This window comes from Adiantum capillus-veneris, chromosome 19 (genome assembly GCF_014529385.1).
Source record: "Adiantum capillus-veneris isolate H3 chromosome 19, ASM1452938v2, whole genome shotgun sequence".
Lineage (NCBI taxonomy): Eukaryota > Viridiplantae > Streptophyta > Polypodiopsida > Polypodiales > Pteridaceae > Adiantum > Adiantum capillus-veneris.
Genome location: NC_140949.1, coordinates 95,292,546 through 95,318,253, shown reverse-complemented (window position 1 = coordinate 95,318,253; position 25,708 = coordinate 95,292,546). Strand labels below are relative to the sequence as shown.

Here is a 25,708-nt window from a genome sequence, read left to right as displayed (position 1 = left end):
ATTCACAACTCACTTTATCCACTTGTTTCGTTGCTCGTAGTTTGCAAAACACATTATACACAATGACATTCTTTTGCAATTGAAAGTTTTGTAAACAAGAGTATCATAAACAAAGGTTCAAAAAAGTCACTGCAAGTTTTACAAGGTTTTAGTTTTCATTGCAAGGGTATCATATATAGTGATTCAAAAAGTCACTGCAATTCACTCCAGTTGTGACATCTATAAAGGTAAATTTAGGTTGTCCAAAATAGCATCTCCCTCTCTTGCAATGGCTACAACTAAGCGTTGAGTTTTTCTCCATTTTGAACATGGAATACACAAGCTCGTCAATGGGAGCCTTGCATATATGGCACTCCTTCTTCTTCCCCATGTTATGCATGAGACATGCAAATGATACATATGGCCACAAGCTATTTTGTAGTGACCACTCCAGTTGTGGGAAAAGTGCTCGCAAACTGGGCAAGGACCCACAACATCTGTTGTGTAAACTGGAGGTGGTCACAATGTGTTTGGATGCTCGATCATGCTCATGGTCATAACTTCCTTTGTCAAGATTTCTACCACGCTTGATAGCCTCAAGTATGAGGTAAACACATATGGTGCACTGGAACATGAAGCGGGTGCACACTAAATGCTCACAGTCTACCCCAGCTTGTGCATCAAACCTTGACACTACTGCATCTTGAGAGGAGGATGCAAAATAAAGCTGGTTCTAGCTTTTCGATTGTGTACATCTTGCACATCAATATGCGTGCACTTTTAGATTTTGATCTCTTTGCACGTCATACGGTAGTCTAGTGTTTTAGCTTTGCTGGATCCACATTTGCTAGTGCATTCCTTTTACACACTGTGTCATATTGCCCACAACACTATCTATCAGTCTACGGATAACCTTCGCATTGTAAGCTGAAAAGTGTGACATAACTGCTTCAACTATGTTCTCAAAGAAACACTCTCTACGTGTCTCACTCTCCAATGTGGAGGTGATCTCCTCCATGGACAAGGCACAATTATATGTGACCATGAGAGTTTTGATCATTGTTTTTAACACCTTCATTTCCACAAGATCCATCTATGCTACAATGATGACATGTTTTGTGATTTTTAAAAACAACATGGCTTGAAATTTTATAATAGATGTGAATTTCATTCAATGAAACTAATGAAAACTCTAGCAACCATCAAACTAGCTTAAAGAGTAGGCCATCATTCAATGGGACTAACAACAACTCCTGCCCAATAGTAAAGCTAATGCTAAGAGCAACACTGAACTAGCCTAAAATGCAGGGCATCATTCAATGGGACGACAACTCCAACCCAATAACAGAGTTGATGCCAAGAGAAACATTGAACTAGCCTAAAAATCAGTCATCATTCAGTGAGACTAATGACTACTCTAGCCCAATAGTAGAGATGATACCAAAAGCAACACTAAACTAGCCTAAAAAGCAAGGCATCATTCAATGAAACTAATGACAACTCCCACCCAATAATAGAGCTAATGCCAAAAGCAACACCAAACTAGCTTAAAATCACGTAAACATAGATTTCACACAAGACATAGAAAGAAACCTATTAGCTTGTACAAAAACACCCTTAGTCCAATAGCAGAACTGATGCCAACGACATGACTAATAAAACTATCCATAAGTCAAACATAACCAACCATGTTCAACAATGACACTTTTTATCCAAAGTAGAACCAATCCTGAAGTGAAAACAATGGCCACATTGTAAAACAAAGTAGTTTCATCAATTTGCATGATAACACTACCAGTCCAAAGTAGAACCGATGTCAAAAACAAATTGATAAACTACTCGTAATTCATGAGTGACTGTTGGTCTAGTGTTTCTTTCACAATGACACTTTTGGTCCAACAATAGGACTGATGCCAACATGAAAGGCAAGATCAGCACACTTTAAAAATTAGAAAAAATGCACTTTAATCACACCATAAAATACATGAAATCAAGGTAAGAATTATACCGTTAATTTTTATTTGGCTTGTGAGGATTTGTGAAAGCTTGGCAGAGCTTAGGAGAGCTTGGAAATTCAGAAGGCTAGAAGACTTGGGATTTGTGAGGAGAAAGGGGGACCCCTTATATAGTACCCAGAGGGCCTGTCGAGCTAAGCATCAAGCCCGACTGGTGGGCTGCAGCCTAGCGGGCTAAGAAAGTATCCCGCTATATTGGATATTTTGTTGAAGCTCAAGTCTTCCCATCATCTTTTCAATGGAGTCAATATAATAAAGAGAGTAAGAAGTTCTTTTCATTTAATTGTTTCAAAAAAAAAACAATTTTCTTTATAATTTGGAGATGTACGTTGTAGTGATTGTAGTCTTTGTAGCTTATTTTAGACTCTTTTCAATGTTGATGTCATTTACAACTTTCTTGAATGTAAAGTTTTTGTCCAAGTTTTCCTTTCTTCAACTAAATCCATATTGAGAAAGTAATCCTTTCCTATTTTCTACAGCCTTGAAAGAAATATCTTCAATATTTCAGTACAAACTGTCTGTCGTTATAGAGCAATTTCCATTTGTGTTGCTATCTAATGGCATTTATTCGGTGTACCATAGAAGTATGTAGGAAAAATTAACTCTTCACAAAATTCATGTTTCGATATTCCCAATGGGTGATTTACTTCCTTTTCGTTGTAATCAATGACTTGCTATGTAGTCAAAAATCCATATAGAAGACCATCAGTAGAAATCTTGTTGTTGTTTTCATATTGTTGTAATGTTCTCATATTCCAAGCCAATCAAAGTTGATCTTTATTTTCTCTTCGATGTATAGAGGATTTTTTAGTAGTTCTTTGATTGCTATCAATGTTAGCAATGGTCGAATGAGTCCAATCAAGTAGCAATAATTGTATTGCAACTTTCTTTTGAGACCTACTGAAAATAATAAAAAAATTGTCTATGAAGGAGTTCAAAACATTGTGTGTATTATTTAGATTTCCCAACATGTTGATAAAACTTCCTTGCAAACCATATTGACCATCATATGTTAACTCTTCCATTTTTGTGAACGGTATTCATGGTGATATGAATCTTTCTTGTATTTTATTCAAACATTCTCCAGGAACAATTTTCTCATTCATACCTAATTCTTCCAATATTTTGTATGTGATTTTCTATTGTCTTTTTTTTAATTTGCATGAATTGTAAACCAAGGATATAGCATTACTAGCTTTTTTCTTTTCTGTTAGTGATAGTTGATATCAAAAAAACAATCTTCCATAACATTGCACAGATTCGTAGGAGTATAATTATCTTTTCCATGAATATCTACGTAGGAGAATTGTGTGTATAGCTGATTGGTTGGCCTGTCCATTTTTCAATTTCATTAATGACTTATTAAATTCTATTTAGATATTTAGCTTTTACATCCACGAGAAGTAGCTCCTAGATGCCCACATCTTATAGTGTATTTTAATTGCTGATAATTTTGCAAAGGACACACGAGAAAATAAGTATTTTGATTGTCTCTTTAGTGTGGCGCAACCCATAGCGAGGGCTATCAGGTCGCCTGGACACACTAATTCATCTCTCAATTTGCTAATATATCTCAAGAAAGAGCCAAGATTGCACATGGAGAAAGGGACCAAAACACACAACCTAGTAGACATCATTCGCACAAGCTTTGAATCGCACACCAATAATTTGTGTCTGTGCATAGTGAGTGACCCTCTTGCTCGTGCTTGCTACTCTATTGATACTTACAAAAGCAATGGAGTCCGCTTACACCTACATCGGTGCGCAACTTTAATCTCATGCAACAACAATTTTGTAGACAGCCACCGGCTACATCCCGCAACAATTGGCAAGAAATTTTCCGCAGGTTAACGTGTAAGCAAGGCAAAATATTAAGATTTTGGGTGCTAAACTGTCAGCCTCCCAACAACCATGACGACCGGGAATGGCCGTTGGTCGACCCATTCTGCAAACATGCTCCTAGCTACGACGAACGGTCTGACATGTAGAATGGGCCTCCGAAGCCCATTCCCTACACCATATTAGTCCTCCTCTATTTCAAAATCATGAAGTGAAGTCGCATCTAAACAGTCTCTCTCTCTCTCTCTCTCTCTCTCTCTCTCTCTCTCTCTCATGCACACACGTCCACACACACACCCCAACTCCAAGCTACAATGAAAATGCTTGCCATGACCACTGTTAAATGCAAGATTTACAAAGTTTACCTCTTGAATTCCCACATCCAAGCGGAGGGAGGAAGAATTTTTCAAACAGTATCATTGTTTCTACGTTTGTGAATTCTATTCTATTTGGCTAAGTAAACGTGGTGAGCACAGGTATGGAGAGTAGTAGTAGAGTTAATATATTGCTCATTCCAAGACACTCGATACAATCTCAATAGCTGATGTCTAGTTCGATTGGGAACTAGCCTTCATTTTTGCGAGGTGGCCCTCTGCTTTCTATGGAAGGTTTAGCTTAGAACCTGCCCTTCTTTACTAAAGGCACTTTTAAAATTTTGCACTTCAAATGATATATACATTTTAAGGCGCCCTTCAAAATACGAAATTGCCAAATCAACACTTACTTTTTAATGCCAAATTCAATACAAAATTTATCAAGTCACCTAGATAGAAGTGCAACCTTGGGAATTTGGTCTCCAACCTCCAACTTTGAGGAGAAAATCATCGTAACTACACTGCATGAGTTTCAGGCTTTTTGAATCTTTGATGATCTTTGAAGCTATAGCTGACTACTCAACAATGGGCGAGTTAGCTATAAGGTTGTGCTTGACTTTGCATAGCAGAGCCCTCGTGACTAATTGACACCACTTCTGTCAAGTGGGATCTACGGTCCCTATTAATTGGGGACGGCGGGATCGGTTTTGCACTGTCCGATGGCGGTTTAATTTCCAAACGATCACCATGTGATCACAATTAAAGTGAACCCCAAGTAAATTTGATGTGAACATCAAGTGACCACCAAGTGATCCCCATGTGAATCCCAAACGACATGTGATCACCTTGTGACCCCACCCATTACCAAGTGATTACAGTGTGACCCCGACTATCCCAAAGCGATTGCAGTGTGACCCCGTCCATCCCAAATTGATCTCCAAGTGAACACCATATGATCTCCACCCCGTCATTTTTGCTATATGATTCTATGTTCACACCTCCATTTCAAGTGGCGCACGATAGCTTAATGGGAGAGGTGCGGCCTCCGGTTGTGTAGGGTGGTAAGTTCGAGTCGCAGGAGCTCAACCGACCGAAATCTTTTTATTCTTGAGAATAAATGGACGGTCCACATCGTTCGAAGATGCTGGACCGTAGATCCCACCTGACAAGGTGGTGTCAATTAGTCATGAGGATAGCCGCAACAGGCCCGCTCAACCACCAGTGCCTTCTCTCTCTCTCTCTCTCTCTCTCTCTCTCTCTCTCTCTCTCTCTCTCTCTCTCTCTCACACACACACACACACACGCGCGCGCGCGTGTGGACGCGAGGCACACCAGCAAGAAGGATGAATTTGACCCAGAAGTATGTACTTGGACATACATGCATGTGAGAAAGTGATGATTTGCAACATGTCCACAAGGGACATGGTAGAGCATCCGAGAGACACAGCCGAAAATCTAATCATGTTCCTCCACCTAGCGACAGACTACAGTCTAACAGCACTACCTCTAGGAAAGAATGTGAGTGCCTGCTATAGATGCCACAACCAGCACCATATCCGAAAGCTATATTGACTCTTTTTCTAAGAACCCGTCGGCCGAAACTCATATAAAATGCATTCTAAGAAGCAGGTGTGTCCTAATGGAATGGGACCACCTGGCTGACCCAAAAATCGACTCAATGCAAAGGCCTTCCGGCATGGCAGGCCAAAAACAGCACCACATGTGAAGTAACCTCATTGCTGTATTACCATTCTCATCGGCCAGAGGTCAAAATTGTGTCTCTATGCTGAGTAAGTGTCAGTTCTTTGTAGACTAAATTATCCTTCGATGCCTTATAAATTTACAAAGACAAGAAAGGAGATGGCATGAGTATGCAAGTTCCGGGAAAATGTAGCACATACATAACAAGGCATCTGGAGACAAGACAGACATTACCTTTCATGAGAGAGAGAGAGAGAGAGAGAGAGAGAGAGAGAGAGATCCTTCTACATTATCAGATGCTGAAGTCCGCCTATGAGACAAATCAAACACACGTATGTCATTCATCTCTCGGGAAAGGACAAAAGTACAAAGTAACAAAATGTGGTCCTATGTTACAGGGCGGGAGGGGGCGGGGGGGGGGGGGGGGGATCCATCGGGTGCTCAGATACCAGATACATGATATATGAGGGGAAAGAGTGCGCGAGGGGGGGGGGGGGGGGGGGGGGGGGAGGGGAAGAGAGAGAGAGTCAAAAACCCTAAAGATTAGAGAGGGAGAAAAATAAAACACCTAGCTTTGAAAATACGAAGGGTGCTCCACTGTACACCTCCTTTCTGCTGAAACACAGTGCCAAAAAAATCATTTGAAACTTGCCCAGCTCGTTAGCATGCACCTTATGCTAAAATCCACAAACTTCAAGAGCTACCTTGTTAGTTATCTTTTTTCTTCTTGTGTATTGACCTAAAATTTTGACAATACATGCACAAAGTATACCATTACAATCTACGCATAGTATACAAAAATACGCCATATTCACAACCGCTGTCCACCATGGGCTGGCTATGGCAGTTTTAAAGTGTGCCATCCAGACACACTGCCTGTCACCTTCAAAAAGGAGGCAAAGGCAATCCTTGTTGGGGAAGGGACCCCCTAGTAAGAGCAAAAAAATGAATGGGTCGGCTGAACTATCCGTCGAAGAACCTTGGTTCCTTTACTTGCTCTGCTAAAAAAATGGCTTATTTTGAAACAGGGAGTGGATTTCCAGCAAAAATCACTCCGGTAAAGAATTTGAAACATGGTAACCAGAGTAAACTGAGGAGGAGATGACAAAGAAGGAGGAGAAAAAGCACAGAACAACTGCTGCATCTGCTTGAGCGCAAAAGTGCCACAGACTCCATGTGGCGCATGCAGGCGGCCAGATGTTTTGGAGACCATGTCGCGAAAGCTGCGCCGCAGTAGCTGCTGCTGTGCTAGCTGCAAAAAGTAAGAAGGCAAGTACCTGAAAACTCCAAAAACACAAGGAATTCTCAGCCTTGAGAGCATTGTGTCTTTTCTTCTACAGATGAGGTTATTTTTCTATGTAGGAAAAAAAAGGTTACCTGATCGCAGACATATGTGAAAAGCGTGTTTTCGCGGCTCGTAGTAAAGACACCACCAATTCTTGACTGAAAAAGCGCTACCGCTTGCCAACTTGAATAAACGAAAGAAATAACATTTACTGCCACCAAATAACTGCATAACCAAAACATAATGTTATCAATCAGTAAACCTTGTGGACCAACTTAAACAAGGTGAAAGGTCACAACAGCCTATATACGAAGATGAGAAAGTGTGTGTGACCCACTACTCAAGGTCCCTCTTTACAAAAATAGGAAAACAAATGTCAAATCTCTCTCACAATGGCCTGCATATACATAACACAATGCTTAGTTAATACCCCTCTTACAAAAAAAAGGAGAAAAAAAAAGGTTTGCCATCATTAACTTGTCATATGGCACTAATGAACAAGCTTTATCCAACAGTCCACAATTGCTCCCAAGAGTTCCATGCTTTACTGAGGCCTTATGTAGGCCAAAAAATGATGTAGCAAACAACAGTATTGCTCAGGACTACCTACCCTCTCTTAGTGAAATTTAGCAACCCAATACGTCACTTCTGTCTTGACGTATCTCAAACTCAAGTGAAAATTCTTTCTCCAGAACTTGTTCTTGATAGACATTCATACCACATTAGGGCAATGCCACTGACCGAGGTCTGCAATCTACTGGCCAAAGATTACCATCTTAAGGAATCAGCATCAGCATGCTCAAAACCTAAAAGCCCAAACAATGTCAAAAAATATTCCAAAACCTTCAAGAAACCCCTCAAAAATGGCATTTCTTCCTTGACAATGTTTGAAGAGTTTCTTTAATGACAACATTTGAAGAGTTGGGTAATAATGTTTGAAGGTTGAAGCTTTCATCCTCCAGCCAGGAGGCTTTTTCTTATAAGAGCACCTTTGTTGGTTTGCTCATCTATTTGAGATGTTAAGTTTCCTGATATATGAAATTTTTAATCCAAAGGCTATATGTGTCAATGAAGAGTGCGAGTGGGTGAGTTCAAAACTTGAAATTGAAAAAAATACGCATAGTTTACATATGTATAACTCATTATTTGTGTCTATGTAACAGAAAAAAACCCAACCTCTACAACTTTAGCTGGGGGTCTAGATGTTTCTTGAGAAATGAACATTTCTAGTGGCTGAGAATTTGAAAGCTCGATCGGTACTCTTCTCTGAGAAACCTATTATGTGAAAGCCCCCTTTTATCTTCACTACATCACGATTCACTGGAAGTACAGAAGAATCTGTAAGGTACAGGATCTACACTTGACCACGATCTATAGCTCTAGAATAATCCAGCAGCAATCGACAGTGTTCAAAAACAATCATCATTCACCCTTATGAGAAAAGATAAGGATTGAGACAAAGCAATCTTACACCTTACAGTACAACAGATTCTAGCAATATTGAGCCACTTGTAGGTCTTCTTAACTGGTATTGATGTGCCAAATTGATCAATTTACTTACAACCAGCATGATGGAGTTATATCCCCTTTAAACTGAGGGTAGACTTGTGAAAAACTATGTAATGATATATATGCACACTCCATATCATTTTAAGCCCACCCTTTCTTTCAGATTCTAATGCCTTGTAATGTTTGAGAAGTATCAAAATTATGTGGAAGTTGGAGCGTCTCCGTCAAACCTCACTCACACGAGCTATGCACACACAAGGACTACCAACACATACAAATATCACACTAGTGTAATTTCTACAATAATACCTAAAGGACCCCTACTTTCCAGGTATCCAACACTATCAATAGCACCATTTCCCACACAAATTCTTTAGCTACTACCTACTTCACCCACAACTGGGATAATGCCCCTAAAAACCTCGTATGTTAATGCACATAGTAACATAGGAACAACCTCAAACAACAGGTATATGCTAACTCATAAGAAGCAGACACACGAGATTGCATAAGAGGGTATATGCTAACTCTTTTATATGGGCTCTTCTTATGACTTGACTTGTGTGTCCGCATCTTATCTTTCACCCCAATTCACCCTTACTTTACCGGCTTCATCCGAAGGCCCAGATTGCCGCTTTTTCCCCAATGCTTATTTTCAACCATAGACCTCAGTGAAAGACTTGTTAGAGCTTGCCACCTCTCCGGCCAGTCGCGGAGCTGCTACTAGCTAGTGCCCCAGTTTCTTTTGGAGGCGGAAAATAGGGAGCGAAGGTTTGTGCCTGTGCCTGGCCTATGTGAGGTACTTTTCTCATTGTTTTGCCCACCCTGTACTGCTCGCGGTGTCATATAGTGTGCCTCTTGGTGGTCCCAAGTCTTCCCAAATGCCTTGTCGCTAATTTCCACCTACAGGACCATTCCATATTTTTCCCAGTGTTGGCCCTATTTATCGGGCAGTGGGTTACCTTAGGAGGTCAGGCAACCTGCCACACTCCTGTACCATCCAATTTCACATCTCCTAGCCAGCGTTTTGGGCCACTCTCTCTTTCTCTTGATGTGTCTCACCATCTCATATCTGCTAGCGTTTTCTCTCCCTATCGGTTTTTCTCTCTCCAGTGTTTTTGCCAGATCCTTTGCGGTTTTGCAGGTTACTCTCCTTGTGCCTTCTCCAGCCCTAGTTGACCCTTGCAATTGCAATTCCTTTATTGATCGAGGGTGTACACAGCAACCAGGCTTCACTCCGATATTCCACATTCAAAGGTTTTTGTTGTCCGTCGTTGACGACGAAAGGTCATGCACCTCTTGCTGCGTTTTTCGGCCATACCCATCCGTCTTTCAATACAATTTCTATCGTGGTATCCAAGCTCGAGTGTTACTTGGAGCGGTTTTGTGGCGTGTTTCGGTGCTTTTTTGGCAGTTTTAGGAGAGGCGATGTTACGTGCACATCTAACCCTATGTGCATGTGGACAAGCTGTTCCTACTTCTAGGGTTTAGGTAGCCTAGGAAGTGTTTGTCACCTTTGTGAGCCTGTACGCAAGCCGTGCATGTCCAGGCACTTAGAGTAGCTACATACCCTCTGATTGCACACCCCATAGCATGAGCATTTTCCACCATAGGAACCCAGTTTGCACTTGCATGTGAACGCCTCTTATAAAGTCATTTTATTATATGACTTTTTAAATAATCCAGAATCGTGAGGCATTATGATAGCTGTTGGACCCAATTGTTGCCATCTATAAAAGCAAACCCACGGCGCCCAATAGAAGCAGAACAGGCCACAAAGAAAAGCCTTTCCTCAGCAGACCAGCAAGGCCAACGTTTTTGCAGACAGCAAGGACCAGCGTTTTGCAAAAGAAGACCTGCGTTTTCAGCCAAGGAAGACCAGCATTTTCAGATCAGCCCTTAGCCTCGCCATACCACACCTACCCGGTAGCAGAACCTCGCCGTCACAACCCAGCACCCAGATCAGCCTAGCATTTTCAATTTTCAGAACAAAACAGCCAGCGTTTTGCAGATTAAGCCTCAGACAGCTAGCATTTTTCAGTTTCAGCCCTTGACGCGTCGGTGGCAGCAGATCAGCCCCGTAGCGTCACAGTTCCAGCAGATTCCCAGCGGAAGGCCGAGCGTTTTCAGATTTCAACAATTAGCATCGCAGACATCAGTCTTCATTGTTGACATCATCGTCGTCAAGTACCACAGCATCTAGAAGCATTGTACCAAACTTTGTGCAATCTAAATACCGCTCTAGCAATAGAGAGGGGGGCCCTTGGAGGGGGTTTTGGGACCCCATATGGTGTCGTGTCTCTCTCTCTCTCTCTCTCTCTCTCTCTCTCTCTCTCTCTCTCTCTCTCTCTCTCCAAAGCTTCTTGTAACCATCTTTTATAGAAATGAAGTCTCATTGAGCCAACATCCACCAAGAATAGATCTACCTTTATCTTTGATATCTCCCTTTAATGCGTTTTTCTAAATAGATTGCTCTTTAGAAGCTTGGCTGTACACATTCTAAAGAAGCAAAAGCTATTGAAGGAGAACTGTGAAACCCTTGAGAATCTGAGAACATTTTTGTGAAGCTCACTCATGAGAGCTTCATCTCTCTCTCTCTCTCTCTCTCTCTCTCTCTCTCTCTCTCTCTCTCAAAGCATTGCAAAAAATGTACACGTATATCATGAAGGTCAAAGCGATGCCTACTACTCGAATCCCCCGCATTGCATGGGAAACGGGATGTGCGCCACAAAAGACCAAATTTTTGTCATCGAGCCTCATACAGGACATTAAGAAATGGTTCGCTAAATGGAATGTAGAGGCATATGTGGACATGCTTATTGAAGAGGGCAAGGAGGGAGAACAAATGCTGAATTTTGACATTGCATTACTAAATAGCCTCCACACCAAGTGGAAGACAACGCAACACCGCTCGAAATTTGAATACTATTGCAAGCATGTCAACACAAAGTATTGGGAAGGCTATAGCAAAAACCCAATGGAAGCCCAGGCCCACATACAAACACCCACGCCCCACATGGCATGAAGAGCTATCTCTTTGATGCGCACAAGGTCACATATGCTCAAAATAGAAACAGAGGGCTGGCTGAAAATTGATGCTTCTAAACGAATATGCACATCATGTACAATGCAAGCTCCCGAAGATGAAGCACATGTGACATTGGAATGCCCAGAATACGCTCACATCCGGACTAATTTTCAACCACTTCTAAGCGGTTGTTCTACCTTTGCGGACCTATTATCCAAGACAAACCCATCCCCTACAGCTCTCGGAACATACCTCACCCGCATACTTGAGCATCAAAAGACACTCATAGGAACACAAAAAGAGAATAACACACACCACACCATACACCCCCGTGAGGGGAGACTATGTATCACTTTGAGGTCCCATGGGTCATTTCTGGCCCCCCGCGGATGTTAATACCAGCGTAACCGCGAAACGTTTCAGACCTGAAACGTTTCACCCCGAAACGGGGGCGTTTCACCCGAAACGTTTCACCCAAGAGAGGAGCCTCGGTGAAACGTATGATTGAAACGCCTTTTTAGGGTGTATATAGTATTATATATATATATACAGAATAGGTGTGCACATGTTAAAAACCCCCAAAAATTTTAGGCGTTTCAGCAAAGGCGTTTCACCTGCATGTTGAAACGTTTCAAGCGTTTCACGTTTCACCCTTGCCGAAACGCGTTTCGCGGTTTCGCTGGTTAATACCAAATCAAATCTCTCTCTCTCTCTCTCTCTCTCTCTCTCTCTCTCTCTCTCTCTCTCTCTCTCTCTCTCTCTCTCTCTCTCTCTCTCTCTCTCTCTCTCTCTCTCTCTCTCTCTCTCTCTCTCTCTCTCTCTCTCAACGCGCGCAGGTATTCTTAAGCAGCACGCACTGGCATTCATGAGTTCACAGTCAAGCGCGCACAAGGTGTTCTCAGCAGGTCGCGAGCAGATGGCGTAGAGGGCTGTTCTCAGCTGGTCGCGAGCAGGAAATTCTCTCCGTGAGCAAGTCTTAGGGCAGCACGACAGCGAGCAGGCCCTCTCTCTCCCAGGTAGGTTCGTCCTCTCTCAGGTGAGCAGCGCGTAGGTGTATGCCATTGGCAGCGCTCAGGTTCTCTCTCTCTCTCTCTCTGGGCACCGTCGCGCGCCACCCTGAAGGGCTGCCGAATTTGGGCACCACCACAGCTGCAAACAGGCGCTGCCTTTGCCGAAGATTCCATAGGTAGCAGGGGTCGCCACATTTGTGGCTCGAGTTCGATGGATCCGCCTACCGAAGGGGAAGGCTGGGTGTAGATAGCTACACCACCCAAAAAAAAAAAACAGCTACATTTAAACGGAGAAACAGAGATACTGTACTATCACCAGGATCCTTACGAGTTGGGAAAACCTCCAGGATACATGATGAGCTAATGATGGAGAAGGTCCAGGTGATGCTCAAATCAAAGCTAAACTATATGAGGGATGAGATTAGGAAGGAAATGCACGCGAGGCTGAGAGCTACAAGAACTCCATGTATGAAGACATGATGAGAGAACTAAGGAGAGAGATCCGGGGGATACAAAATGAGGAAACTCAGATCTTGAAAACGGAATTACAAAACCTAATCAAGGCCAAAGTAAATGTAACAGAATGCGTTATGCAAAAGAAACTCGATGAGGTAGTAGCAAGTTTTGAAGCATGGAGAACAAATATGGAAAAGCACATGGGGGAAAAAGATGCAATAATCGAGGAGCTAAAAGGAGAACTTGCGGCTTGCAAATCTGCAACTAAGGAGAAGGGAGACGACCAACCTTCGGTGCTGAAGGAGCTCGAGAACATGAAGGATCAGATGAAAGCTCTACGAGAAGGAGATGAACAGAAATCGAAAACGGCATCTTCATGGGCGGAACGTCTTTCTAAGACACAAGAAAAGGTTGATGAAGCAGAGAAATGGATTGAGGATGCGAAGAAAGGGAAGGCCCAAATGCCCGAGACCACACCTACCTCCACCATTATTAATATGACCATTGAGGAAGAGCAAAAAAGGAAGAATCGGGCTCTGAACGTGCGGGTCACAGAGTCAAAGACAAAGAGAATGTAGATGAAGAAGTGAAGGAACTGCTACAACGCATGGGCATCACAGAGCCTACTCACACAAGTGCATGGAGAGTGGGCAAGAAAGGAATCGATGAGAAGGGAAACGTAAAGGATAGGGCACTTATTCTCCACTTCCCGAATATAGAAATAAGGAAAGAATTTCTAAAGAAGAGGCCAACTCTTAAGAAAACCGGTATTTTCCTGGGAGATGACCTTACATTGGCACAAGTGGCACACATGCAAGAGTTGATGTCAGAGATCAGGGCAGCAAGAGAAAAGGGGAAAATCGCCTTTTATAGAGGAGGGAAAGTAGTGGTTCTGGAAAAGCGCTCATCATGATGGTGCGAGACCTATGGGGCGACGCTCCGGATAGCGGCGTGGAATTGTAATGGATCATATAGGCTAGATGTAGGTGCCTTTGAAGACAGCTTTAGGGACAGAGACATAGTTTTCTACTCAGAGACACACCAGATACCGGGACAGCTTATGCCACATGTGAAGGGTTATTTATGGGAAACAGCTGGTCGACCAGACAAGAGATCTCTACGGGGTAGGCGGGGTTCAGGAGGAGTAGCAGTCTTATTTAAAGAGGAGCTGAAACCACTACTACAGATTATCACGAAAGATGAGCAAGCAAGGTATATGTGGGTGAGAATGAGAGCCGAGACAGGTAGATTTCTATATATCGAACTTCCCTCCAAGTACATCAGTCTACTCCTCGCCTAAAGGACAATCCCCTTTCTCCATATTGAATAATGACATATGGGAGTTCTCTAGAGATGGAGACATCGTTCTCTTAGGATATTTTAATGCCAAAACGGCCAACTCTCAAGCAGTATTCTATGATACTTATGAGGAAATGCTCAGAGAAGTGGATTTATCACAGAGGGGGCTTACTAGAAACTCACAGTATAAAGAACACACTGAATATGGGAGACATCTCATGGAGATGGCAACTATACATGGTTTGGCAATACTTAATGGTCTAGAGAATTTCCCTTTATCTGGGGGATTCACATGCTTCCCGCACAGGCATAGGCATGGGGCCAGTACAGTGGATTATGTCATGACTTCACCAAGCTTTATTTCTAGTATCGAGGACTTTAAGGTGGGACCCAGACCGGTTGGGATTGCGGTGGATCATGCTCTCTTGACCTTATCAATCTCCTTCCAATACAATGCCTCTCAAGTACAAAGGAAGAAGACACACACAAGATATACTTTCACGCCAGAGACTGATTCAGTCTATGTGAAAAAGATCTATAATAGGATGTGGGCAGCCGAGCCAGTATATACTGTAGAGGAGATTACCTCTCAGTTAACAGAGATACTACATGGAGCAGCACAAGAGGCATACCCACATACTCAACCTGATCAGAAGAGAGGATCTGGGAACATGCCTCAAAACAGTTGGTATGACGAGGAATGCAGAGAGACGAGAACCCAGGTCCAGAAAGAGCTTACACTTGGGATCATCACATATAAGCAGTCTCGGATCTTTCTTCGACGTATAGTACGTCGCAAGAAAAGGGCATTTTTAGCCAAACTGGAGAAGGATTTATATCATCTCTTCCTGAGTCAGGACTCACATGAGGCCTGGCGTTTATTTCACGAGCACTCACCGCCTCCGACGATTACTTCTCCGGAGATTTGGGGTCAATATGTAACATCATTATATATGGTATCTGGACAGCCTCCATTACCAAATCCGCCAGAGCCATGCCCAACTACTAGTACTTTCTTTACTACGAAAATGGTGGACAAAGCCATTGATAAGATGAAGACAAGAAGAGCATATGATCATGATGGTTTAGTAGCAGAACATCTGATCCATGCCAAGGATCTACTTTCAGAAGTCCTTGCTCGTCTGTTTAATCGGGTCATGTGTGAAGGATTACCTGAATCTTGGAAATTATCTACTATCATACCTATTTTCAAGTCAGGGGATCCTATGATACTCGGGAACTACCGTACCATTATGGTAGGTCACACATTGGCCCGACTGTACACATCCATTCTTGAACAAAAATTGAGTAGATGGGCAGAGAATGAGGGCATAAGGGCAACAGGACAAGCTGGATTCAAGAGGGGTTATTCCACTTTAGGTCATATTCTTACGCTCAGAGGCATTATTGAGGAAGGAAGAGCAAGCGGGAGAAGGATGTATTGTTGCTTTGTGGATTTTCAAAAAGCTTTTGATACAGTACCAAGGGCCAGATTGATGCGCAGGATGCAGGAGTTAGGGGTCCGCAAAGAGATTATTTGGGGGATCATGGCCTTATACGGGTCAGTAACTGGTTATGTACGTACTCCAGAAGGGGATTCCGACATTGTTCATTCCACCGTTGGAGTAAAGCAAGGATGCCCACTGTCCCCTACTTTATTTGGTATGTACATAGATGAGGTATCAGATTACGTTGATAGAGAGGGTGACAGAGGTGCTCAACTTGCAGGGTCATGGATTCCTTTGTTGTTGTATGCAGGTGATATTGTATTGATAGCAGAATCACTAGATGGAATGTAGAGGCAGCTAGATGCATTACATAAATTCGCAGAGGACAGTGGACTATCGGTAAACTTGGGTAAAACCAAAGTTATGGTGTTTAACACCACACTGCAGTGGGTTAGGAGATCGGCACCTACATTTGCATATGGCCAGGATACAGTAGAGTACACAGAGGCATACACATACCTTGGTGTGGTATTTGCAGGACCGAAGTTTACTCTTAAGAAAGCAACGGATGCTAGATTGTCCAGAGCCTCTGCGGCCTTGGGAGGGTTGGAGAGGATGTGTTCACAAGTGCAGTTTCAGGAACCACGAACAAAACTTTGCCTCTTTGATACTGTGGTGGCTTCGGCTATGCTTTATGGGGTCCAGATTTGGGGACAATCTGTGGATCAGGATAATTGGAAGTCAATGGAGAGACCTTTGGTATCTATGATTTCCCGAATGATTAGAGCCAAGGCCTCCGTACCACACACGATTACCCTAGCGGAACTAGCTGCCCCTCCGATAGAAATTGAAGCTCTTACCAGATCAGTGTCCTTTATGCATGGTTTGTGGGATACAAATAATTGCCAATATACTAGACTGGCCCTCGAATCCTCTCGACAATTAGCAATGAAAGGGGATACATCATGCTGGTCTGCGCAACTGTCCTCGTGGTTTCAGAGACACGGGTTCAGTATGGAAAGATTACCCCCCTTCCAATACTCTCTTGAGGCTCCATCACTGGCAATTGCACGAACGGAGATTTAATAAAATCATCCGTCACGATCTTATACAATTGGATACTAAGAGGACATGGGTAGACCCTACACAAGAATTGGGCACGAAGATGGCCGACTACAAAGAAAACTTCCTACAGCTATCTGAAGATGGATTTGTGATTCGCCCAAGCTACATGGATACCCACCTGTCTTATGGTTTGAGATGTGCTATTGGTCAAATTCATACATCCTCACACCAGCTGGAAATTGAATTTGGCAGATTTAGGGGAATCCCACCTGAGAGCAGAATTTGCAAGTTATGCGGAATGGAGCAGGAGACAGAATTACACTACATATGCCATTGCACCGTATACTATGAGATACGTGGGCGTTTCCATTGCCTATTTAAAGAAGGCTTTGGACCTCTAGATAGAGTCATGCAATACCAAGATCAAAGATGCTTAGGCTTGTACCTACTAGAACTACATCGGCACAGGGATAATCTAATGAGAAGACAAAGAGCACTACAGCCTCAGAGGCAGATCACAGATTTCTTCGGATCGAGAGAAGCAGGAGTGGAAGGAGAAGCAAGAGGCCAGCAGCCAACACAAAGGAGTACCCACATTCATACCAAAGGCACCCTCATTGACAGGGCATTGAGCTTAGGAAATCGAGACGACCACGACCGAGATGCAGAAGCACATTTCACCGGAGGAGACTACAACAAAGGATTAGAAGCATTCTAGCCAGACACCCAGAATGCTCCTAAGAAGTTTATTTAATACTTTGTATTTAGTTTTTCACACTTTCACACTTTTCACACTTAGTACTTTAGTACTAAGGTACCCAGACATTGTAACAGATTCACCACTTTTGTATCAGTTTGGCCTCATAGGTCATTCTGGCCTTTTGAAGACGTTAATATAACATTTCATCTCTCTCTCTCTCTCTCTCTCTCTCTCTCTCTCTCTCTCTCTCTCTCTCTCTCTCTCTCTCTCTCTCTCTCTCTCTCTCTCTCTCTCTCTCTCTCTCTAACACTCTCATGCACTTTGCACTCACAATTTCCACTCTCTTTGTTTTGGTCATTGCACATTCTCTCATTAAGTCAAGGAAGGCTCTCCTTTTCCATCAGTAAAAGGAACCTTGAGCACTCACTAATCACTCATCCTGAGCCATACACCATCATTCACTTCCACTGCACATTACAAGAGAAACCTTGCAAAAAGATCTGGCATCATCGCACCATCTGTGCTGATTTTGTAAGTACAGAGATGTTCTCTACCAGCTGCAATAAATCTCAGATTTGAAGCTGTAACACAGCACCACGTGCCAACTGAAAGAACAGACCGAGACAGACATTAAGCACTTCAAACCACTGAGCGGAAAGAAACATGGAGTGGCACATCTCCACTCCCAAACGGCAATGGCCCCAAACAATGGCGCCCCTTTCGGTATTTCTTTATATTGCTTCACCAAGGTACAACGTTGTGAATCTGATCTAAATCCTGCGGTAGAATGCCAGAGATAGAACACGTATGTATAGGCCCTTGGCCTGTACAAAAGTAGTTTACATGAAAAGCAATAATTCTAAAAGCCTCGGATCCAAAAGTGGGACTGATCTGCACACTGCTGCCACGTGGCATCAACTCCGCAAAACGCGGACTGTCCATACAAGTTCCATGTCATCATCTCTTTTACGCAAATCTAGTGTGTGTGTGTGTGTGTGTGTGTGTGTACACGCGCTTTATTTTAGGCCCCATCGGACGGGTGCAATAAGTTGGGATGGGTTAGAATTATTAAATCCTAACCCCTTGTATTTTAAGGCCACTCGGCAAGAACTTGTAAGTTGGTGAGGACTTCTTCGTCGTTTGCTTCTACTAGGGTTTAGGCCCCTCGGCTGGAATCTGCAAGTTGGCTAGGGTTAGGCTCAGGGAGTCTTGACCCTCTAGGTCTTCAGTGGCTTGACACATCAACAATTTGTGACATCCCCCCTTCTTGAAAGAACAAGGGCTCTCAAAAGCAATACATGAAAAGCTTCAACTCAAACGCATCTTTCCCAAAAGTTGGTGTTGCCCAAAAGCTGCAGTGCGATTTACGGAAATTCCGTACACTGCAACGTCAGCAGTTAGCATGAAACGTGGGGCTGTCCGTATGGCCTGCCACGTCAGCCAGTCAAAACATGAAATGCGGATTTCCATACAATTCTGCCACGTCAGTCAGTCGCGTGAATTCCGAGACTACCAAGTCATCAGTTTGTGACAGGAGTACTCTGAGTGTTTGCAAAGAAGTAAACCACAATGTGCTAAGCAGCATCAAGTGGCGTCACGCTCAACTTGGCTTGCAGCCAAAGTGTCTGTATCAAGTCTATGACACCCATGTCTCTTGTGTGGTGCGAGAACTCTAAAGCTTGGACCTGGAGTCGGTCTAGAACTATGTGCACAGTCCACTTTGTGTGATCCCTGCCACACAAAGGGAAGGAGAAGCCAACCGCTATATTCAAAGCCTCGATGCCTCTGGCGGCTAGAAAGAGAACGTGTACTCGGAAACAAGCTGCCTCGACATCAGAAGATGGGTCGCCAAAAAATCGGGTAAAGCTCAGTCAAAAAAATCCCACCGTCGTTGAATGTCAAAACTGGTCAACCCACAAGGGACTGACGCAAAAGGCAAGACCTGTACCAGAAGTGGCGTCCTCAGGTAGGACTACCCCTCCCAAGCCATTTGGCTCGTAGCGAAAGCACTACCAAGAGAGCTTCAAGCCGCGGATGAGTGTCCAGTCCCTTTTGTCGGAGGGAGTGCAGGAAGGGTCAGGTGACAATGTTGAGGGTCCAACGGAGAAAATGAGGGGAGCAGGTGGAGGGGGAGGAGGGGCTGGCAGAATCCTGCTGCTGCAGAGGGTCAAAACGGTTCCCTGTCGGAACCCAATGTTGTTGGACAGTTGGCCCACGAGGGATTGACGCAAAAGGCGAGATCTGTACCAGAAGTGGTATCCTCAGGTAGGACTGCCTCTCCCAAGCCATTTGGCGCGTAGCGAAAGCACTAACAAGAGAGCTTCAAGCCACGGATGAGTGTCCAGTCCCTTGTGTCGAAGGAGTGCGGGAAGGGGCAGGTGATAATGTTGAGGGTCTAACAGGGGAAATGGGGGGAGCGAAAGGAGGGGGATGAGGAGGGGAAGGGGGAGGGGGGGGGGGGGGGGGGGGGGGGGTGAGGCAGAGGAGCCGAAGGGTGGAGGGGGAAGAGGGACTGGCGGCGGTGAAGCTGCGGTGGAGGGGGGGGGTCCTCAGGGGAATTCTGCTGAAGAGGGTCAAAACGGTTCCTTGTCGGAACCCAATGTTGTTGGATGTCACGTGCACATCTAACCCTATGTGTACGTGGACAAGCTACTTCATGACATGGGTTCAGTTCAGTTAGCTTAGGAAGTGTTTTGGCACCTTTGTGAGTCTGTTCGCAAACCGTGCACGTCCAAACACTTAGAGTAGATGCATATCCTCTAGTTGCACACAGCATGATCATCAGATTTCCATCAGAACCCATCAAGAGCATTTTTACAGTGCATAGACCTATTTTCCCTATTTTTAACATTTTTCACTTATTATTTTTAAGTGACTTTTGTTGGGAACTAGGTAGGGCAAATTTACCAAGCATGTATATAAGTAAACCTAGCGCTAGCACAATCTGGCAGAAGAGGCAGCAGGAACCTTGTGTTCATCAGGCACCTTCTCAGCAAGACCCCCCCCCCCCTCCCCCGGCGGAACTCCTAGCGTTTTCAGCCTTGCAGAGCCTCCAGCGTTTTTGCATTGCAGATCCACCGGTGGTAGCACGACCAGCAGAAGCCTAGCGTTTTTGCAGCAGACCTCCATTCAGCCCTAGCGTTTTGATTTGCAGATCAGCCTCGGCATTTTGCAGATTCATCGCGACAGAACCTCAATTAGCACCAGCGTTTTCAGTTTTCGGCATAGACACATCGCAATAGAACCCCCGAACCTCGTAGATCTCAACTTCCCGCAGCAAATCCTCGCCGCACGGTCAGTTCCAACGTAGTTTGCAGATTCAACCCGGAAAACGCAGATTTCAGCATCTGCGTTTTCAGCGCGTCGTCGTCGCATCGTCGTCATCGACATAAGAGTCAGAATTCAGCAGATAAAGATTTGCAGATTTTAGCCATTAGCGTTTTCAAATTTCAGCCCATCTCGTCGTCGTCGACATCGTTGGCAAGTCCAAAGCATTGTAGAGATTTATGCAATCAATAGTAGACTGCTCTCGCCATAGAGAGTGGGGCCTTCAGAGGAGGGTTTGACAACATTCTGGTGTCGTATTGTTCTCTCTCTATCTCTCAGTCTCAGCACCTTCATTCACAATGTTCACCACTTTGTTTGTGTCCATTGCACTCTCTCACTAAAGGAACGGAAGGCTCTCCCTTCCGTAAGTAAAAGGAACCCTTGAGCACAGTTCAAAGCACTCATCTTGAGCAAAGTTCAACATTCACTTCCGCTGCACCTTATATTGGACGGTTGGAGGTCAGCCACTAAGGGGGACGGTGTGACGAGCCCGTCCTTGTCGACAGCCCGGGCATCTGCTGCCAACCATTAGCCGGCTAGTCACTGGGCTCTTAAGAGGGTTCCAATCTGTGTGTCCTCGGTACCCGTGTGTTGTGCATCGTCAACCTTGGGAGGTTGAGCATGCGACGCGGGTCGAGATCGCCTGCGAGGACAGGCCTTCGCTGGATAGACCATCTATCTACAAATGAAGCACTTGTTCGGAAGTCCCAAATACTCCACCTGCCACTCACCCTAGGTAAGAGGACTACCTTAAGAAGAGTGGGACTGTCTCGAACCAGAACACGTATTGTGGGTATACCTACAGTCTGGCAGCAACTGAAGCTATCGTGCGCCGATCATGTAGTACTCTCGCCCGAGAAGTTGTATGTCGATGATCTTTCCCACCTCTGCTAGGAGACGGGACCTCGCCGCTGCTAGGTCGACTGCCAATGATCTTACATATAACAGAGGTGGCTTGAAGGCGCTCCATCTCTGCTACAAGGCTAGCTTGCTCTGCTAGCTACAAAGCAAGTGCGATGGTGCGCTCGGTGGGGTCCCACGAGGGGACTTCATCTAAGTCCCTCTAAGGCGGAGCACGAGCTTCCATATGTGTCTACTACTGCAAAAGAAGGCGAAAAGACAGTTCTCGTACTGGAGCGAATCTCGTTGAGCCATTTTGAGGAGCTACGGACGAAACCCAATGAGGAGTGAACGAAGCGGGAGAAACAAGGAAAGAGGGGGGGGGGAAGCTTTGAGCGATGGCGAAAAAGCAGGTGAGCGAGCGTAGCAACAACAAGCCTCTACTATGTGGCGTTAGATTTCATCGCCCGCCAAAAATTTACCTAAATCTTCATTGGTTTCTTCAGTTCATGGGCTAAGTTTCAACTCCTCTTCACCTTCCTGCAAAAGGGAGTTGTTTTTGTCAGATTCTCCGCAAGAACCCATGTGTACTGCAAAAGGGATTGGATCCTTTGTAGAAGAAGAATCTTTTTGAGCTCTCACACCACTATTACAGGCTTGGACACTCCAAGCCAGAAATTAATAGCAACACATGAACAGAAACTGCAAAATCACTGAACTTTGACTAGAAAGAGAGAGAAAGAGAGAGAAAGTCGACACGGCACGGCAGAGTTCCACGCCCAAATGTAGTGGCCCCAAAGACTGGCACCCTTCCGCTATATCTTTATTATTATGTCGCAACAGTACAACTCTGGCGGGTCCTCTGTTCTCAGACTTTGCGTCGAGATGCTCTGCAGCATGAGGCCCCAGGGGCTCTTTTAAAGAGTACGAGGGTTGCCCAAAAGCAAAGCCCAAAAAGCATCAGAGGCAAAAGCCTTGTCCACTCTCACAAGCCCTTCGCTCCATTTTGAGTTGGCTCCCACTAGCACGATGATATTGATCCAAGGGGGTCGACCTACACTTCAGCTAGCCACAAAGTTTACCCCCCAAGAGTGGTGCAATGAGAGAGAGGTGTGTTAGGAGCTCGTCTGAGGCCTGACACTCTGGTTCATTTGGCGGGCCTGCTACTTCTGCAACTTCGAGGCTCGCCCTGTTCCACGGGCAGAGACTGTTCATGATTTTTGGTTGGAGCTGATTCACGCTCTCAAAGGTCAGTTCGAGAGACTCCAGGGCAGCTCCGACCGCATGCAAGAGCGCAGAGAGGCTTTCCTCTAACTCTGGCGCCCAAGGCCTTTCTTCACCATGGTCCAAGGTGCACCCTGATGGCACTACCGTCCAAGTGTGTGGCTCTTTCATCTCGTGATTTAGCCTCCATTGTACATATTTTGTTCTCAGTGGGAGAGTCTCCCCTTGTTTTTAATGTAGCCCTCTCTAGTAGAGGTGGTTGTACCGTTGTAGCCCTATGGGCAATTCAATTAACTAATGGAAGTATCTTTTTTCTCGGGGAAAAAAATAAAAGATATTCAACGACTCCCTCATCACTCCTCTCGCAAATAACCTAAAAAGGTCCAAGCCATGAGATATAGAGGCCTTTGTACAACCAAACTCTCCCTATACTGCAACCTGCGTCGCTTGGAGGTTTCAAGAGTACAAGTAAATGTTCCCCAAGCCACAGTCAATTACTCTTCAATACTGCTCCCGGAAAGCCCAAGCCATGAGTAAAGGACATCTTTTCAATCACAATTCCTCTTGAATACTCCTCCCAAGAAAGCCCAAGCCATAAATATCCAAAGGTTTTCCAAAAGTATTAAAACCAGAATCAAGCAATCTCAAATCGGCACCAAAACAAGTTCAAAACACGTAAAATCCATTTTTAATAAATTCCAATCAGTATTTTCTAACAATTTCTCAAGAAAAATTTTAAACAAATGGTTTTGCTTGTTGCAACAAAGTAGATGTCCAGCTCCATGCTCCCAAATGCTTATTCCCCACTCCTAAAACCTGTTATTTGCAAACAAATAACAAGAGCTTCCCAAAAAATTAGTTTTACACATACTAAAATTTTCTACAAAAACCATAATACGTTGCTAAAAGCTCTAATTTTTTTCTAGAATTGTTGTAATCAAAATCCGCTTGCGTTAAGGTGTAGGGCTTGTCAAGAGGTTCAACTTTGACTTCTGTTGCATATCCAAATTCTCGACCGTTGAAGAGATTTTTAGAGACCTTTGCAAATTAGGAAAGCATCAAAAAGCATATTTTTTAATGCTTTTTAGGGCAAAAACAAACTCCTCCTCCTTCATCTGCTCCTTCTCTTGTGGTTTCTCCTTCATCCAACCCCATAGCTTCCATCTGTAGGTTCATGTAAGTCTAGCTTTCTCTTGAGAAAAGGGGGAAAAAATGTAGATTTTGGAAGCACAATCTTGCTATGTCCGTTTTTGGGAAAACCGGTATGCTTTCAAAAAAGCACACGATTGAACCTTTGATACCACTATAACGGGACGGCACTACGTGCCAACTGAAAGAACGAATTGAGACAAGCGTTAAGCACTTCAAACAACTGAACGAAAGTTCTTTCAATTGACACTAAGAACATACTTCAGTTGGCACTAACATACTAAGACGCATGTTAAGCACTTCAAACAACTGAATGGAAAGAAAGAGAGATTTCCACGCGAGACAGAGTGGCGGAGTTCCACTCCCAGACGGCAATGGCCCCATGCGATGGTGTCCCTTTCGGTATTTCTTTATATTGCTTCACCAAGGTACAACGTTGTGGCTCTGTTGTTACAACGGGGAGTCAATAGCAGCATACGAGCAAAGACTGCAAAATCACTAAACTTGACTAGAGAGAGAGAAGAAGAGTCAATACGGCACAATGGGGTTCCGAAAAGACAATGTCGAATTGTTGTATGAATGCAAGAAATTTGTGGGTGTCCTTATACCCTGAAAACATGTCAAACTTGAAGGCTTGCCCACTCTCTTCAAAATCCTTGGTCTTCCCGCCTTTATTCTCGACATGGTCATACTAGTTCAAACAGTACCGATGTCTTCCCTTCCAAACATTGACGTGACTCATCTGAATCAAAACAATCAGAGAACGAGGTGTCCTTATCAGACCTTTCAGATTTCTTATGGGATTTGGTCTTCTTGGTTCGCTTGTTGTTCTTGCTCTTCCTGCTCTTTTGAGTCTTTCTCCGCTACCGGTGCTTCCCGTCCTCCTCGCTGGAGTCAAAGGAAGAGGAACTCTCGAGCTATTAGAAGGTGAAGATGAACTAGGGTCATCCGCAAAGCGCACACGCTTCTTGGATTTGCTAGCTACTGTTAGGTGCAGCGGAATGAATGTTGTATTTTCTCAAGATTAGTGATCTTTATTGCTCAAGGTTCCTTTTAGTTCTTAGGGAAAGAGAGAGCTTTCCGTCTTATGGAGAGTGCTATGATCACGAACAAAGTGGGTGGATATTGTGCGTGAATGAGACTGAGAGAAGGAGAGAGAAGAGATACGACACCCAAGAGGTTGTAAAACCCTCCTCCGAAGGCCCCACTCTCGTCAGCGAGAGTGGTCTACTTTGATTGCACAAAGGTGTACAATGCTTATGCAATGGGACTATGCCGATGACGACGACGGTGATGACGACAACGACTTGATGGCTGAAATCTGAGATCTTCTAATCATTGAATTTCGGGACTGTTTTGGTGGCTGAAAATGACTGTTTTGGCTGCGTTTTTATGGCTGAAAATTGGGGAACATCTGCAACCAACTCGGGGCTGATCGGCTACTGTGTCATAGGCTGAAAACTGCGAGTATCTGCTGCGGGTTGAGGCTGAAAACAAAAATGCTGATGGTTCCTGCTGCT

The 25,708-nt window shown here is 44.2% G+C and overlaps 1 protein-coding gene across 2 annotated transcripts in view; it reads right to left on the bottom strand.

Annotated features, from left to right (window-relative positions):
• Positions 1-6,549: 6,549 nt before the first annotated feature.
• The window catches only part of LOC147434498 (uncharacterized), a 37,580-nt gene continuing 18,421 nt past the window's right edge, over positions 6,550-25,708 (bottom strand). For both annotated transcript variants that reach the window (XM_086490944.1, XM_086490945.1), the window contains 2 exons: positions 7,226-7,358; positions 6,550-7,125 (listed from right to left, as the gene is read on the bottom strand). In XM_086490944.1, coding sequence (XP_086347070.1) covers positions 6,898-7,125; positions 7,226-7,358 — 361 coding nt within the window. In that variant the 3' untranslated portion in view covers positions 6,550-6,897. The remainder of the gene's footprint in view (positions 7,126-7,225; positions 7,359-25,708) is intronic.